General features: G+C 34.0%; 1 protein-coding gene across 1 annotated transcript in view; it reads left to right on the forward strand.

The window, feature by feature from the left end:
* Positions 1 to 5,498, forward strand: part of LOC129216874 (protein still life, isoform SIF type 1-like) — a 184,434-nt gene extending 178,936 nt beyond the window's left edge. Inside the window, exon 26 of the mRNA XM_054851126.1 lies at positions 4,754 to 5,498. Within this exon, the coding sequence (XP_054707101.1) occupies positions 4,754 to 5,498 (745 nt within the window). The remainder of the gene's footprint in view (positions 1 to 4,753) is intronic.
* The last annotated feature ends 12,555 nt before the right edge of the window (positions 5,499 to 18,053 follow it).

The following is an 18,053-nucleotide window of genomic DNA, read 5'->3' on the forward strand; positions in this document are numbered from 1 at the left end:
GAATCTCCGTTACAGGTTTAAACGAAATTCCCCGATTTTTCCATTTTACACGGATAACACTCTGACATATTTTTACTTTTTATATGCAGTGAAAGACAGTGAAGTACAGAATCACACTTCTCAGTATTTATAACATAGTTTTTTTCTTCAGCATAAACACGTTGACGCCAAACTTTAAGACTCAAAGGGTTCTAAAAGTTAAAATGTAAGGAAACTGACGAGTTCAAGGTTACAAGAGTTTCAAATTCTACTGTAGTTCTCGAGAATCTACTTTTCTGAATGAGCATGTCCTTCATGCTCATTTAGAAAAGTAGATGATGTCAAACTATGACAAACAATGCATAATAATGTAAATTTTATACTTTAAATTAAAAAACTAATTTTGACGAGAACGCAACACTGCCAGATCAGAAATGAAAAGCTGAAAATTATAAAATATAGCCAGCCACGGTCTGAACTTAAATATATTGGAAGGCGTATAATCTCAATTTGTCGAACGGAACTTACATACTTACCGATTAACTGGTGCATGCACACATTAAGTTCGCACAATTAAGTACAATATCTAATAAATTTTGGACATTCGAGAATTCAAAAACTGCAACATTACAATTGTCCCCAAATTTGCCGAATTGCCAGACAAAATTTTCCCCAATATGGCAATTTTGGGGAGGTCATAGAGACTTCCCATGACCTCCCATCGAGTTCCTTTGAATATAGTTTCTAAAATTATTCTTAGGTTCACAAGTTTTAATGGTACTAGTGCATTTTTCCTGAAGTAAAACTTTAATTTCCTACTGACGCATATATAAAACTTTTAAAATACAAGGGTTTCGTGTTTGTATCTAAAATTTCTTTTCTTTTTTTTTTTTTTTTTTTTTTTTTTGAGTGTTTCATTGATGATTTTTTTAATTATTGTTATTTTAGTTTTGTTCGATAAGTATGAAAGCTGGCTCCAGATTTCAGAGAATTTTGAGTCGTTCGGACATCAGAGTATTGTATTTCCAGAGGGGCAAATTCTTCAACAAAAAGTATCAGTAAACTTGATACTGTTTGCATGTCTCTCGGTTATGTTGTTATTTTATTTATTTACATTTTATTCATCGAATTATGTACAGGATATAAAAGTTATTTACGCTATAGCGTAAAGTTTATCAATAAAATATTTAAATGCAAACTGTTAAAGAATTTAAAACTGAACATAAGAAAGAAAAAGAAGAAAGAAGTCAATCGCGATACGCTAAAAATTTACTAGAAAACATAAGAATTTAAATTTTAAGTACTCACATCCTATATAACACAAAATATAATCGTAAACAAAGTCTAATGTTCTAATAACTTTAAATACGATCAAGAAAGGAATTGATTTATTTTTAAATCAAATTTGAATTTTAGAAAATGTTTAAAAACTATCATACGTGCAGTAAAATATTCAGGATCACAACAAATACTCGGACTTTTGCTATAACGCAATCGCTACAACTTAGCAACTAAAAGAAACTGCAAAGTCAACATCAACGAATATTGGAATACGAATTATGATTTCAAAATACACAATATTATGTTACACACATTATCAATGATAAAGAAAACTACATTTTGAAGAAAAGGTAATGAATAATATAACTATTACTTACCTTTAACTTGAATTACAGCTGATCAGTCCTGTCCCCCACACACCCCCGAAAAATTGCTAACATGGCCATCGATACCTCGAATTCATTCGTTTATCTTCCCGTATTAAAGGAAACACCTTTTGCGCATCGTTTTGCGCAACTTAAAACAGTTTTACAGTTTTTCTCTGTTATTTAGCAAAGCAGTATTAAACTGTAGGAAAATACAGTATATTACTTTAAAAACAACAATTATTTTTTGCAGTGTAGCAGAACGTATGAAAAGTGGAAAAAAAAAGGTTATCAGTTCACATTATTGGTTTATCAAAGCATTCAGTGTAAAACTCGCAAAAAGTATGAAATTTCGGGTCCAAGTAGCCCCAGTTCAGGATACGACAAGTACATTGTGAAGGGAGAAATATAATATTAAGTATAATTTCTTTTAAAGTTGGGACACTTAATAGTTAATGTCTTCAATTTTCGTGAAAATTTCAGGTTATGATCGTACTATAATAAGAAAAAAATGAAGTTTCTTTTTTTTTAATCTAATTTGTTTGTCTCTGAGTAGAAGTCAAAGTTTAAGATCGTGAATTTGTGGTACTAAGTAGGGGGAAAGGCGACTCGTGCGAACACGGGGCACATGTGAACATGGTATGTTTTACTAAGATTGTTTCAAGCAAAAAATCTGGAAAATTTCTCAATTAAGTACAGTACCAGTTGTACCTATTGGACAAACATTTATAGCAATGAGCCATTTTATGTTTCTGTGGTGGCAACTTCTTTGTTTTCTTCGATTCATGAAAAAATTTTATCAGCGTCTTCTTCACGTGATAACATTTTTAAAATTAACTGTTAATCTAAATCTCACAATTACGAACCATTGTATGAACATTCAAGTAAGTTTATGGCAATATTTAAAGCTCTAAAGTAGACGATGGGGCACTTGTGAACACAACATCTAGGGGCACAAGCGCAAGTGAACAGTTCCTATAACCGCTCTTCTTAATATTATTATTAGTGTAGGATATTGTAAGTGTTAAAAATTGTATAAATATTTATAATTATTATTCTCCTATAATCAGTTTGTAAATTTATTATCAACTGTTATTAATATTAATAAACATAAATAAATAAAAATTTAATACTTTTATTATTTAATTTTTTTTTTTTGTTACTAAATATTTGATCCATAATTTAGTGTTATACAATACTTACAGGAAATAAAAAGACACACAATATTTTCATTTAATTAAAAACTGAAGTTCAAAATCATTTTAAAGTACTTTATCAAACAATGTATGAAGCTTAAAAGCAAAATATATACAGAGTAACCCTTACATTTTTTTTTTTTCGTTTATGTAGTCACATAAGTTTTTGTCTAGTTTATTCAGTGATCAGAACAGGTTACGAGACTTCAGAGATTTGACAGCGCGCAGTTATATATTCGGAAAAAATATTTTCTCAGTAAAACAATAACTGTACAATTGAAACTGATGCAGTATAGGTTATAAACCCTTCAAAGTAATTGTTATTTAGGTCATATTGAAGAATTTTCCTTTAAAATATGACGCTTCTCCTGCATTTTTTACCCGCGTTCATATGTGCCCCAGGCCTGTTCACATGTGCCCCCCTCTAGGGGCACACGTGAACAACTGTAGACGTTTTTTAAACGTACCATAAAGTAAAGAAATTATTTTTTTAAAAAATCCTGAAAAAATCCATAACACAAAGAAAAGTGTATTCAATCATGGTGACACTTTTGCGTTGAGAAATTGATAATATTTTTTGAAAAATAAAGAAATGAAAAAATTGTTCACATGTGCCCCCTTTTCCCCTATATGATCGTTTTGCTCCAAAATTGACGGGCCTGGATCACGCGGCCGGGTGGCCGTGAGGAAAGCCCTCATTTGCGTCCAAATGCCACAATTCGTTTACAGGGCGTTTGGGAAAAGAAGGCACAAGATATTTGAATTACGGAACCAGGTCATGTGGTTGGTTGAAACTCGTTACACCCTGCTTTGCCATGATGGATGACGTCATCTTTGGTGAGCACCCATCTTATCTGTGCAAAGGTCTGTTGGTATGTACTATGCAGGGGTATGGAGTATCGTGATCTGGAGCATGCTTTGTTAGAACAGAAATTGTGACATGGTACTTCTCTAGCGTATAAAAGAAACCTTGCAATGCCTAGAATGATTGGAAGTTCCTCCTGTCATACTACATTTTTACTTCGGAGGAAATGGATACTTCATGGAAGATAATACACTTAAACGTCGCGACAAAATAGTTTCAAATTGGTACAATGAACATCAATATGAATTCGAACGCTTTCCCTGGCAAAGCCGAGATTTTATCTCAATAGAAAATGTTTGTGACAGTTTGAAAAAATGCCTCTTCTATCCATTTCACAGGATTTTGAAGTCAGCTTCGCAAATGTCAAATGTGTGGTACTATTTGGACTTAAATGCGCACTCCAAAAGCTTGTGAAATCAATGCTCTCACGAATACGACTGTTTTATCCGGGGAAAAAAAGTCTAATAAAAATAGTGGTCTAAAGCTTATACAAGGCCTTTTTTTTCAATGTTTGATTGGTTGTTTTGAGGAAAACTATAGTTAAAAGGAAGACTTTTATTTGAGATTCTTTGAAATATCATCCATCTACTTCTCTATGACAAATTCCACCGTTCTAATTGACAAATGCTGAAGCGTGGCACCAACTTTCCCAACCTTCGTCACAGGAGGCAGCTGACTGGGCTAACAGTCATATCTCTACGCCTTTGCGAGACACCCCGTAGCACATCTGTGCGCAGCGCTTTTCAAAATAGGTTTTATTTCTCGACCTCGAGAGAGAAAAAAAAGCACTTTTAATTATTTGACAGTGGAGGTCAATGTTTGCCTCTTTGTGCTCAGAAGTAAAAATCAAAAATATCAGCTTTTAGAAAACACAAAAGAGGCAAGAAAAATGTTTGCGCTTGCTGGACGTACTATCATCCATAAGCTCGCGTCTTCTGCATCGAGAGAGGGATTGGACGCAGGCTCAAAACGCGAGAATGCAATGCTCTTAATGCGGTTATTTAACATTTACACTATCTTCCTATTGTCTGACCATTTTCTCAGTGTGTTTTGTTCTTTTCTTTCAGTACGAGCGAGCTTAGGAACTCTTTCCTCCGCACCATTCGGCAGATCATCCGGGAGAGCGTCCGCAACATGACCGTCCCGGCGACCAGGGCCGGGAGCGGGGCACGCGAGAAGTCTCCGCACTCGCGGCGCCCGGACGGCATGGCGCGCACCCTGAGCGCCAAGAAGCGCTCCTCCCGACACTCGCAGCGACACTCGGCCGGACACTTCGACGGCGACGCGGACGGCGGGCACGACTTCCGCACGCGCAGCCGAACGGTGGCCGACGGCATGGACGACATCGCCGCCTCCTCCTCCCGCGGCCACTCGCCCTCCTCGAACCTCGAGTCGGAGCGGTCAGACCGGTCCGACCGTTCGGACCGCTCCGACAAGTCGGACAAGTCGCATGACAAGCTGAAGCCCGGGCTGGGCGCACCGCGGGCGCTCAGCCTCAGCACCACCTCGTCGCTCTCCAACTCGAGCATGGGCAGCTCGTCGGCGAAGCTCATCCAGTCGAGCAACCCGCCCTCCAGCTACCACCCCCAGACCGTGCAGGCCAGCTCGCCCATCTGGAAGCCCCGCGAGGACTCGTCCTTCGACAAGGCCTCGACCCTGCCGGCTAACTACGGCAAGAACAAGGAGCCGGATCCGGGCAAGCAGTATTTCGTGTACGACGAGTACGGCGCGCCCCTCTACGTCATCCCACCGACGGTGCCCAAGAAGGAGCAGGCTAGCACATCCATGTCGAGCAAACAGTCCGACTGCTAGCATCAGAAATAGTTAGTGCCAGAGTTGCCTTGTCACACGGGAGATTTAGGTCATATTTTTCAAAAATATAAATATATATTGAGAGAAAAAAAGGGTCGACGCGTTTTAGTCTCTTAAAAATATACACATTTTGGTGCTCTAATTAGTTAACCCGAACTTTTGTGTCAGCCATCGAGACGAATCGGACATTGTAAGAAGCATCGGACGGTTCTGAGCGGAGTATTTTTTAATTCGATTTGGAGGTGGAAAATAGAAACGAAATTTGTTTATCATTGCATTTATTCAACCATATCGCTCCCGTTCAGTCATGATTGTGAACTGTTAGTCCAGTTAACTTTCTATGTTCGTACCTGACGCCGTTCGAGGAACTGACTGTTTGGGCACTAAAAAAGCAAATAAATTTATGCATTCATCGGGATACTACTTTTGTCTTCATATCATAGGTCAACAAAAGACTCGGTTAGCTCAAATGATTCAATTATTATTACTAGCTTATGATAACAAATGGGAAGTTGATTTATAGACGAAGAAAAGAGTTTCAGAAATAGATATAAATGCTATATTCCTCTCTTTTGCATGAGTATTTGTTTGTCATAGTTAGTGCTTGAACGTAGTCCTCCTAATATTGTACAGTAGACTTATATATTAAGAAATATCTTTTTGTCGTAACGGTCACAGCTCAAGAGTCAAAATGTTTGTATCAGAGTTTTACAAGCGACGTATTGCGGAAAGCTGCTGTGCCTTGGACGTAATGAATTCTTAACGACAAGTAATCTTTGCTTTGAAAGTGAAAACTTTCTACCAAGCTCGAAAATTTACTAGAACAAAGTTGATGGCAAATGTGTATCAACAAATTAACATTCTTAAAAAGAAGATAGTTTTTATACAGATGGCATTTGCCAACATGAAATTTTTTCTTATACCCTCTGCTCGATCAAATACAATCAGAAACTTATTTCCTCTTCCTGAATGGCTCAATTAAAAGCATTCTTAGCATTAAAAATAACTCTATTGAGTAAGAAAGAAAATAGTGCCAAATTATTTCAAGTTTTGGACGAAAGGTTCGCATTTAAAATTCTCAAAATTATTTCAGCCAATCTAAGAAATGTTAAGCTTATCACTTTCTCATGCTGTGTTATCGTTCAAACCATTCAAAATAATTTTGTTTCTCCGATCGAACTGCTTCTAGCTGATGGCAAAATTGTTGAATCCTTATACAGCATGATTTCAAATTGTGTGTATAAACGTTTTGGGAAGATACAAAGCACAAAAACAAATAAGAGTAACACAGCTGTGTGTGGAAGGAATCTATAACTTAATAAATTATAAATAATTTCCGCCCGATTGTTTAATTTAATTAGTCTATAGATGGGGCCAAACAAGTTTAACAGTACTGTTAAGGATACAGAAAGTCAGGTCACATTATTTTGTACGACGCTGCCAGGTTTGCTTTGCCCCAACTATAAATTCTTACATGGGGATTTTCCCTTGCAACCTGAAAGATAAGGTCGCACCCAGTTGATTCGAATTCACAGAGATGGGGATAACCAAATGATTGGCATGGAAGTACCACGAAAAATTAATTTGATTCTGAAACCAATCGGGAAAATTGTCAGATTCTGCTTGAGAGATTCACTCGATTGTTGAACATTCGATTATCAGAATCACTCGATTTATCAGATTATTCACGCAAATCTCTCGATTATATCCATTACAAAACAAACTCAGACCACGTCACACTGATTTCTTCTAGCTGTGCAGAAATCGTCGAATATTTTCACTTGGCTTCACTCAGTACTATCAACGTTCTTAACTTTGTGGAAAGTAAAAGATTGACAGTATGTGTACACATATTCTCTAATGTTCAGATATTGCTAAGATACACTAAATAAACTGCAGTAGTACTAGAAAATCTGTGGGAAACTGGACTTCCACAAAAGTTTCTAGTTAATGATACAGCTTCATCTTAAGTAAGGCTGCCAAGATTACTTGAGAAGACACTCGATCGTTACTAGAAAAATTAATGGAAGCCCAGTTTCCTAGAGGTTTACTAGTAGTGTCTAGTCTGACCATGAAAAGTTGAGCCTTTGCTCCTCCCCGCTTCAAAATTGTCCATTTTCGTGAAGGGGAGATATGGAGAGAAAAGTTGGAACGGAATTTACAAGTGCGCCATTGTCAATTGAAAATTAGTTCGAGTAGGGTTGTGATAAAGAAGGCAAGGCTTGTGCTTTTTACTTTTTCGCCAACTCAACGCAGTTATTGCCGCAACTTAAATCTTTCAGGTCTAAATAATCACATGAAGAAGAGATACTAGGAGTAAATTTTTTTCATATCACTAAAATGTTGCTAAACTCCAAAATATGCCACGCGTCCTTTTTCTTCCTTCGCTACCTATTTAAGGAATGGACTCGTTTTTTCAAATCATTGACAAGGGTCATTTGTTCGCGGTCGGACTATATTATAGGGCTTTTTTTTTGTTTTTTTTTTCCTTTACAGTGTACTTACCCTGTCAATTCTCCATCCTCTCCCCATGCAACTCAGGTTGGAATTCTTGGTCATACATTCAAGTGTTGTTTTGTTACTCTGGTTTGCTTGGTACATTCCCTAAGCGTGTCTACACACAGTTCTGGATTTCCCTGTATTTTTTCGAGAGAAAACAATAAATGAATAACAGAAGCAATACTGTTATAAATTTCTTATCACAAATGAACTTATGCTTTTTATTTCCTTTTACGCATTTTAGATACCTAAATGAAATTGTTGTAAATATTGATTATGACAAATGACTTAAAACGGTGTTATGAATTAATTTGTATTTAATTTTAATAAATATACTTGTACTTGAAGCAATACAACTAATAATATCAATTTAGAAAAAAGTAGTGGTCACGTTTTTTAATTTTTTCTGGCCTCTCTAACTTTCAAGCCGGGCCCAAAGAAGTTTTTAACACTGCAAGAATCTATTGTCACATGCAATATTATCAATGTACACATAATTTCAATTTATTTCAATTACACTTGAATTACAAGAGCCAATTCGTGTTTATCTCTAAATAAAAATCCCAATTGTTTAAAAAAAAAAAAAAAGACCATAGAATTTAGGCAGCTGATAGGGCGCTGCACAACACTGGTTGTTGCTGAATTGAAAAGTTAAACAAGTTTTCAGTGCAACAAGTTGTTTTAAGTCCAAAGTGGTCTCGTGTACAGGTTTCTGGCATATTAGATTTGGTCAGCATTGGTTGTGTTGCTCCAAAGTGTACTGCCGTGGCCAGGTTAACGGCAGTATCTGCAAAAAAGATTTTTCGAGATATTTGAAAGAAACGCGTTTTGGATTCAATACAAACAACAGGGAAGTACTGGAGTTAGACGTTTCTTTCAGCGGAAACCAAATAAGCAAGTTTGTATTATAAAGCTAAAGGTACAAGGAATGACAAAAATGCAAAAAAAAAAAAAAAGAAAAGAAAGAAAGAAAAATTTGCAGGTGTACTGCCCTTTACCTGCCCACGGAAGTATATATATACATGTTCATCTTCATCTGTTCTTTCTAAAATTTAATAGTTTTAATGCTTTGCCAATGTTTTGTATTTCCTTTCAATTCATGTTTGAGAACACCTTAATTCGGAATTTCGTCCGGACGGTAAAACCTAACAATAAGACGTAACGCTAAGAGGTGGGATGATGCAGAGAAAAATACTACATAACCTCGTCAAATAATAAAACTTTACATTTATGTAGTGCTGAAATCAAGGACGAAATAGTTTTCTTTATATATATCTAATAAAATGAATCTGAGGAGGAGAGGGGGGGGCAGCATCTGAAGCTATGTCGATACTAAAGAGAAAACAGTCCCAAGAACTTTAAAACCAAAAAAAAAAAAAAATTTAAACATTTAAACAAATGTAGGTTAAATAAATCTTTGAAATAAATGAAAAATTTTGTCAAATTATTAACGATTTTATTTTTGAATACAACCCCTTCAATGTTATTTACGATAGCACTTTTATTTTGTAATAGCTATTAAAAGGAAAAAAAACATCTAATTGTCATTTGCTTACTTATACGTTCATGTATAAATTACTTTTTCAGGGAGTGTTTGCAAGTTTATTAGATCTAAAAGTAATTCTTGAATGTGAATTATGTTTGGGGAAATATTAATACGCTACTTTTAGCGAGTTATAATGATATTAACACGATTGTTACGATTGCAAAGTACTAAATTAGTTATACTCATTTAGGTGTTGCTCCCCGGCCACTATGATAGCACATCTATTTAAAAAAAATATTTTAAAAAAAACTTGTAGAAAACAAAGGTTTTAAATTATTCTAACTTCGATTGACACTACAACGTATTTTATTTAAAAAATAATACGTTATGATCACCCGTCGGTTTTGTAGTGTGCACAATTAAAAACTACAAAATTTTCCTCCAAACACAGATAGTTTAAAGATGTGCCACTGTCGATTTACCGCTTATATATGCCGCAGTTATGTGAACAAACTTGGCCAATACTGTGGCTAGAAAGAGCATTGAATTCAAATTTTTTGCTAATAATTATTGTGTTCTAAAAAGTTTTTGAGATAAGTTCTACATTCGATTCGCTACTGAGCGGTATCACTAAATCCCCCCCCCCCCCCATACGATATAACTACATTATTCTCCAGTTCTTTTCACACGTTTTGCATACTAGAATTGGCTTAAAATAAGATACTGAATTTATGGGTATTAAGTTTACCTGAAGCATTTTCTACTAAGTGACGTTTCATAAATTAAACGGTATAATTTCATTTTATATTAATCATTTAATCAACTTTATTTTAGTCTCATTAATTATTTTCGTGTTTGTACAATCAAATCACTGATGCATTAAAATCTGTAAATGCATAGGAGTATTAAGTAAATGCTTGCCAAATTTTGGTCGTGATTCAGGAGAATTTGAAATTTAGATCTTTCCTGTTCATTATTAGTATCATTATTAAAAAATCTAGTGGTGGTCATTACTTTGTTTTTACAAATTTCTTGAAGAAAACAAGCTTATAAAATCCTCAACATATCGAAATTTTATTAAAGATTTTTAAGTTTTAACTTAAGTCAAATGAGAATTCAGAAAACCAGATTTAAAAAAAATAATTTCTTTAAAACTTACTAGGAATTCAGAAGTGAAACTTTCCGCTCGTATCAAAGATACAAAACCTTTCTGTTGGGGGGGGAGCATAAATGTCACCATAACCGAATTTTTTCCCATATTGGCAAGTTTCGCGGAAAAGTACCTAAATGAGGGTTACTATTAATCGGAAACCAAAGTTAAGATTAAATGTTTAAAGAAATATTTGAATGTGTACTAGTAGTTTGCTTGGCTTCTCTAAAGAAGGCGTTCACTTTCGTACAAGGAAAAGCGAAGTATTCTTCAAAATAATTTGAAACTTTGTAAAGAATAACGTTTTTAATTATTTTTGATTTTATACCTTTATCAAAGTCAAAATAAGCTTTTCGGAAAAAAAAGAAGACTCTTATATTGTTGCAGGCCGTTATGTAGTCTACAGAACTGTCAACTGCGTTATAAAGTGCAATATCTCTAAGAACGCATCAAGTTCCTCACACTTTTGACGAAAAGTGATGTAACATAAATGTGCCAAGGCAATCATTAATACTTCAAGTTTTCAAATAAAAATGTTTGCCAATAGAAGCAAAAGGTCTATCTAAGCATTCGAAAAGTTGTCTTTTTTTTCAATCCAAACACCTGAATGTGTGGTAAAATGTTCTTTTTTATCTCATTTTCCTCAAGTAAACCATGTAACTATAAAACAAATTCATATTAGTGCTTCGTAAACCGATTTTTTTTTTTTTTAATTTGTAAAATCAGCACATGAAGTTTAAAATTAGCGATAAAACTTCATAAATGGAAAAATCGTATTCCAGAAACTGTAGCGGTTGTCACAATACCCGAACGGTAGATTACAGCCACGGGGGAGGGATCTCTTCTAAATAATCCTGATAAAACTTAGAAAATGTATCTGAACGGAATTGAGGAAATATTCGCACCATGGGCGATGGATTACAAAATGGATTTACTAAAAAGTTTTCTCTTCACAGAAGAAGTAATGTTTCTCTTGTTTTTATCGATGAGCTAACTTAATCATTACGGAATTCAACAATTTCGCGTAATCTTCAATAATTATATTTTTATTTCTGTTCTTGAATATATCGTCGCCTCAGAGCAACAGTAGGATATCTTACTGTTATTCCTGGTATTAGATGTCTTACTGCTTCTCTGAGACGACAATATTAACAAAAATTTCAAACATTAGGATCATGTTTCGCCGAAGTTAATGAAGAAATTTCATTTACTTATTTATTTTTCGTCTTCTTCATTTTTTAAAATTAGATGAAGTTTCTGAAATAAAACAAAAAATATTTTTCTTTTAGTGTCACAATTTCTAACTACACATGTATAAACATACATTTGCTAAGGGTTTTTTTTTTTTTTTTTTTTTTTTTTTTTTTTTCAATGTTAACGTCAAAAAATTTTGCCGCAAGAAATGATGCAAAATGTTTCTTCTATATACCATAAAAGTTACATGAGCCCAGTTATTCGAAAGGGTACCAGAAACCAATAGCTGAAATCAACAAGCAGTTGTTTATTTGAACACGTGAAATCGGTACTTTTAAACCATTTTGAGATTGCTAACAAACAAAAAACAGGAAGCATCTATTTAACTGATACTTCACTGTTGTCACATTTTCCCCTTCCTAATATCGTCGACACCATGATAAACTAACGAATATGAAAATTGGCACTTTTCAGGAGAGCTAAAACAATGAATATAATTTTCTTCCATCTGACGCGTTTTATTATTTTCAGTGTGTTATTTTTTATAGATAACTTTAAGAGTAAAAAAATTATATTGTTTGAAGTAATAATAACCAGTAGCTTTTTTTGAGTACTGCGGCAAACATCAAATTTGAAAAACACAATTTTTCACATTCGTTGGTTTCGCATGCTGCCGACGATATGTTGTTAGTTACTTTGAAATAACATTTGAAAGCACTTGAAAATTTAATGCAGGTAAAATAGCTGAAAATTATAAAATGATTTTGAATATCTTTTTTTTTTTAATTTAAAATTAAGTTTTGAAATGGTGCCACTATGAGAGCTCAACTATAACTTTAGAGGACACTAGGCACAAACTTTATTAGAGGTCCCATCCCACTCAAAACAGGGGAGGGGCTTCCCTAAGGGCAATACCCCCCCCCCCCCCCCAAAAAAAAAATACCCAAAGAAGATACTCAAAATGACAGCCTCTCAGGGAGAAAAATTCCTCTTCCACCTTTAAAATTTCAAAGGCGCAACCTGCATCATGACCTTCCCCGTCCCTGGGCACCCCTGCTAATAGTATATTGAAGTAAAAAGATATTTTGAATTAAGCGTTTCTGAGATTTATTTCTTAAAATAATATTTGCACATTTCTCTATAGAACAAGATACTTGAATTAAAAACTTTAAAAGCAGATTTGGTGCCCTAGGTTTGCGCCCAAGCCTTAATCTGACCCTGGCCACTAACAAAGTCCACGAACAATTTGTTACTGTTATACAGGGGAACATTGAAACTATGCAAGTTGACCTCAAAAGAAAGAGTAGGAGGCTCAATTCTACTCTGCAGAAAAGGCTATAATACCATTTTTTTTTACTTTTTATTTTTCACTACAAGTTATAAGCTCATCGAACAATCCAATAATTCTCAAGTTATCTTTCAGAAGTTACTCTCGAATGTCGATTTGAAGTGGCTGAAACATTCTACAATTTAATATTCTATGCAATATAAGTAACTGTAGATATCTCGGAGTTTTTAACATTTAGGCATTTTATTTTTGTTTCAAAGTTTCACTAGTTTCAATCACACTTTTCACATGGTTCAAAGATAACCTATGTGGCAGGATAACAATGAACCGGGTGAATAATTCATTTTCAAATGGTTTTTATTATTATTACTTCTTAAATTTTGGATATTTATTTAATACATTAGGAGTTTTTCTTCATTTTGACTCTAATACATACTATAACGCTGGCTATGGTCGAATAATGCAACCAGTTAACCAATGGCTAATCAGATACGTTCCGATCGAGCTACCGGTCAATGAAAACTAATGAAAATATCCTATGGGACACTCACCGCATTTACCACTGATGTCATTAGATCAATCAACCGGTTGCTCTATTCGAAAATACTCACGTTCAAAGCATGAATGGACGATTGAAAATAGAGAAACTGGATCAAAGTTACATTGTAAGTGATTGTACTCTTTCAACATTAACTGAAATTCTTCCCCTCTTTTGAAAAATAAGGAAAGTTTTAGAAAATAAGTGAAGCTTTAAAGATAAACGACTACAGCATTTTAATTGGAAGAAATATTGACACTTTTATTAATAATAGTTACAGGTTAAGAATATGCGCAGTAGACGACATGCATAGAATGAAATAGCAAAGAGAAGCAACTTTTGTAAGATGTCCAGTACGAGAATGACACTTTGTTATGGTTTGTACTCACATTTAAAGCATCTAGATCGAATGCCTTTTCCTCTTATTAGCAATCCTCAGAGAAAGAGTACTTGCAGAATAACTTCCAAACTAGTCGCTCCTCCCCTTTGAGGGGAGGCACAGAAACAAAATGTAGATTAGTGATCGGCCCCGATGCGCCGGTCATTCGCAGTATCCTAGACAAACCATCTGGCTTCGGATGGGGGAAAATAATATGTAAATATCTCTCGATTTGCCTGGACTTTGTAAATATATATAACTGGAACATAAACTCAACTAAACAAACTAGTTCTAGGCTGCGAAACGGAGGAGGTTGTCTTTCCTGGTCGTAATCGTGATAATAAAAAAAAATGGTAGAATTAGTTTTTTGAAACTAAACACAAAAGGCAGCTACAGTTACAGTTACATATAATTTCCGGAGACATAAATCGGGTTGACTAGATTAAAAGAATGTACCTCTGTTAGGAAAGAGGTTGTCAGTTTTATTAGAATTTTTGCTTATAAAAAATTAAGCTGCATGTGTAATTAAAGAGGTGTTCAGTTGGTTGAAGCATTGTAGCGCAGTTGTTGAGTACTTTCACGCTTTAACTAATTTGATGTGCGAGTCCTTTCGCGTGAGTGCTGCGCAGAACGTATTTCTTTTAATAAACTTTAATTTTGCTATGCTACTTATATATATATACAGGTGTGCGGAAATAGACTGACAGTTTCAAAAATTTATAACAGGAAAACAGTTAGTGATTAAAAAAAAATTCTTAAAGAAAATTCATGTGGTGGGGCGTAATTTTTTCCCCACCGAGTTCCAAATTTTAGTTCACAAATGTTTCAACAGATGGCGCTGCAGATAGTAAGCCTGTAAGTCAAAAATGAAGAATTGAAATTCACCAATTTTTCTTTCAATTGCGACATGTGATTACAGCCGACGGTCGACATTTTGAAAAAAATGTTATGAAATTTTGTTCATTAAAAACTTTTCCAAAAAATTAGGATGTAATGTACAATTAGAAAATTTTCAAACTAAAATTTGCTACTTTGAAGAGAGAGAAAAAAAATATGGCTCGCCACATGAATTTTCTGCAAGAAGTATATTTTTATCATTAACCGTTTTTCTGTAGTTTTTCAAAACATTCAGTCTTTTTCAGGACACTGTATATGTATATATATAAGAATACATAAGGTGCTGCAGGAGTTGTAATTAATTAACCTGCTGTGACATCGTTTCCTTAGTATATAGGGCAGAAGTGAAAGGAGAAACATCACTGAAATAAAATGTGAAAACTACTGGTATTTTAATGTATTTCTTTGTGTATTTACAGACTTGCTTATTTTCGTAGTAATTCTATCAAAATAAAATGTATTGCTTGGTTGTGCGGCTGAAACAATATTTGTTGTGTAAAAGTACAAAGTTGTAGATATTTTGTGTGTGTATGCATATTATGCATAGATGTGTGGAAATGTGTATACATAATGTGCGTACACATGTATGTTTGTATATAGTTTCATTTCTTCTCTTTTGCTTTTTTGTCAACTTGTGTTGAAAATATATTCAGTGTTGTTGGTTGTTGACACTTTTACAAAAATAAAACTTTACAATATCATACTGTGTTGTATCATGAGTATTTTGATTCATCACGTATTTTCAATGCCCTTTTGACAAAATCATAACAAGTATCAAGAAAAGTAGGGGCAGAAAAAGAATATTCAATCATGACAAATTTTTGCCAGCAATAAAAAGTTGTCTTGTAGCATTTTTAATAAATCGATTAGCAAATGCCGAATTTTTTAAAAATGATGTAAAAAAAGTGTGTGTGTGGGGGGGGGGGGGGGGCAGGGGGACAATTATAGATGAGTAATGCTTATAATTTGTTTACTTTGAAAATACTTTGAGAGATTTACTACTAAGAATTTAAAAGATGCACTTTTTCGAAAAATAGGAGATATATTTTACAATTCAAAAATTATAACTCTATTTATATATTAATAGCTTACAAAAACCAAATTCTATTATTATTAATTCATTTTATCTTTAGTTAGTGGCACTATGAGAAGAAAGTTCAGTTTATGATAGCTCTGTAAAATGGCTGCCCTTTAAGAGAACTTAGAGCTTTTAGTTTAGAAGTCGGGTTCGATCCTTGCTGGTCGAAGACCCACCGTCGTCATTAAAGGGGAATGGGCGACGTTAAATATGCTCGTGGTCTCAATGTCCTCCAAGTGAAACGATACCTCTGGGGGTGCTAGTACCAGGTAGCTATTAGCTCTTGGACTAGTTCTAAATTCTCATTAACTGCTCGATCCGGTGATGGAGCTGTCATCTATCGGTATATAAAAACAATGGAGGCAAAGCACTTAGTATGCAGTCCTCGACATAAATGCAGTTGAAGTCAGTTGTGACTCTTGAATAGAATAGAATAGAATAGTTTAGAAGAGAACTTAGTAGCCCAGTGTGCGTTAAGTTCTGAACTTTTCAGAACTTAAAGCACACTGGGAAAATACACTAGAAAACCCTTATTCATAGAATTCTAATACGCCTTACAGAGTCAAATGCATTTTTTAAATTTATTTTCTTTTTAATTTTATATTTTCCTTCCACATTAGGTTCTTGATTTCAACGTTTTTATTGCTGGTAAAAAATTATGTCTTTCTTATTTAAAAACTTAAAAATGCACTAACTTTAGCATTAGTTTAAAGAAATAGAGTTGAATTAGCAGAGAAAACATTTAAGAATCTTTTTTTTTTATTTCATAACTTTTCCGTTCATAACAATGAGATTTTATAACATGCCCCTGGACTTGAAGATTAAACTTAGTATCAAACTAAAAAGTAGGGTGAAATTTAAAATCTTTTAATTTGCTTTTGGGGGATACCCAGAGAGTGGAACACTAAAATTCTTTTTTAAAAGGTAGTTTAAAAACAGTGTATTTAGAGTAAGGAGGAAAACATTTGACTTTTCAAAATAATCGATATTTAAAACAGCTAAATTAACAATTCTTCTCTCCAAATGAACAGTTTCAGTTTCCTCATCTTACAACGACATAGATCGGAAAGATATAATTTATCAATTTATATAAAACACTACATCGTCGGCACCATGGTAAACTAATAAATGTGAAAATTGGCACTTTTCAGGACAGACAAAATAACTTTTTTCAACCACAAACGTTTAGTTATTTTAAATGTTTCAATTTTTATAGATAACTTTAAAGAGTAAAACTATTGTTTGAAGTAGTTATAACAAGTAGGTAGCCCTTTTTGAGTACTACAATTAACAATCGAATGTGAAGAACGTGATTAGCGATTTTTCACATTCATTAGTTTAGCATGGTGCCGACGATATCACCAAAAGTATTGAGACAATTTCAAAAATTTACGTTTTTTACAGATTTCTCTAGAAATGAGAGACTAATTGTTCTGTAACTTTTTTGACATAATAGCTCTGCTCCAGCTGTCCTTATCCAAAAAAAATTAAATTACCCATTCATTTAGGGGACGAGCAACAAATTGAGAAAAACAAAAAAGGTTTCTGACCATCCTTCATAGTAAATAGCTTGGAATAAGCTGTAAATTTCAAAATAAGTTTACGTGCTATGTAGAATGAATTTTTATATGAACGTAAAAGTATCAATTATACTCACAAAAATATAAGAATTTCTTTCAAAACTATTAATTTTATTTGAAGGTTTTCGACTCATAACATGCAGAGTTTTTCATCAATCGTTTCTAAACTTTCAAAATATTTGACAACATATATAAGAGAAACATAATATTAAACTTTGAAATTAAAATATTGAAAATGTAATGAATGAACTTTCAAAGCAATTAAACTTCCACTGCCATTGGCAAAAGATAAAAATTTATAACCTTTAAAGTTTAAAATCCTAGTAGATCTCCTATGAGCAGAGTTTCTATAATTCTTGGATAGGTGATAAATCGTAAGGGGTTTTATGCAAATTTGTAACACTTGGCGGCAATCAATCAGTGTGATTTACAATAAAAAGACTATTTGTGAACAATCCCTCACGAT

Source organism: Uloborus diversus, chromosome 1, assembly GCF_026930045.1.
Source record: "Uloborus diversus isolate 005 chromosome 1, Udiv.v.3.1, whole genome shotgun sequence".
NCBI classification, from domain to species: domain Eukaryota; kingdom Metazoa; phylum Arthropoda; class Arachnida; order Araneae; family Uloboridae; genus Uloborus; species Uloborus diversus.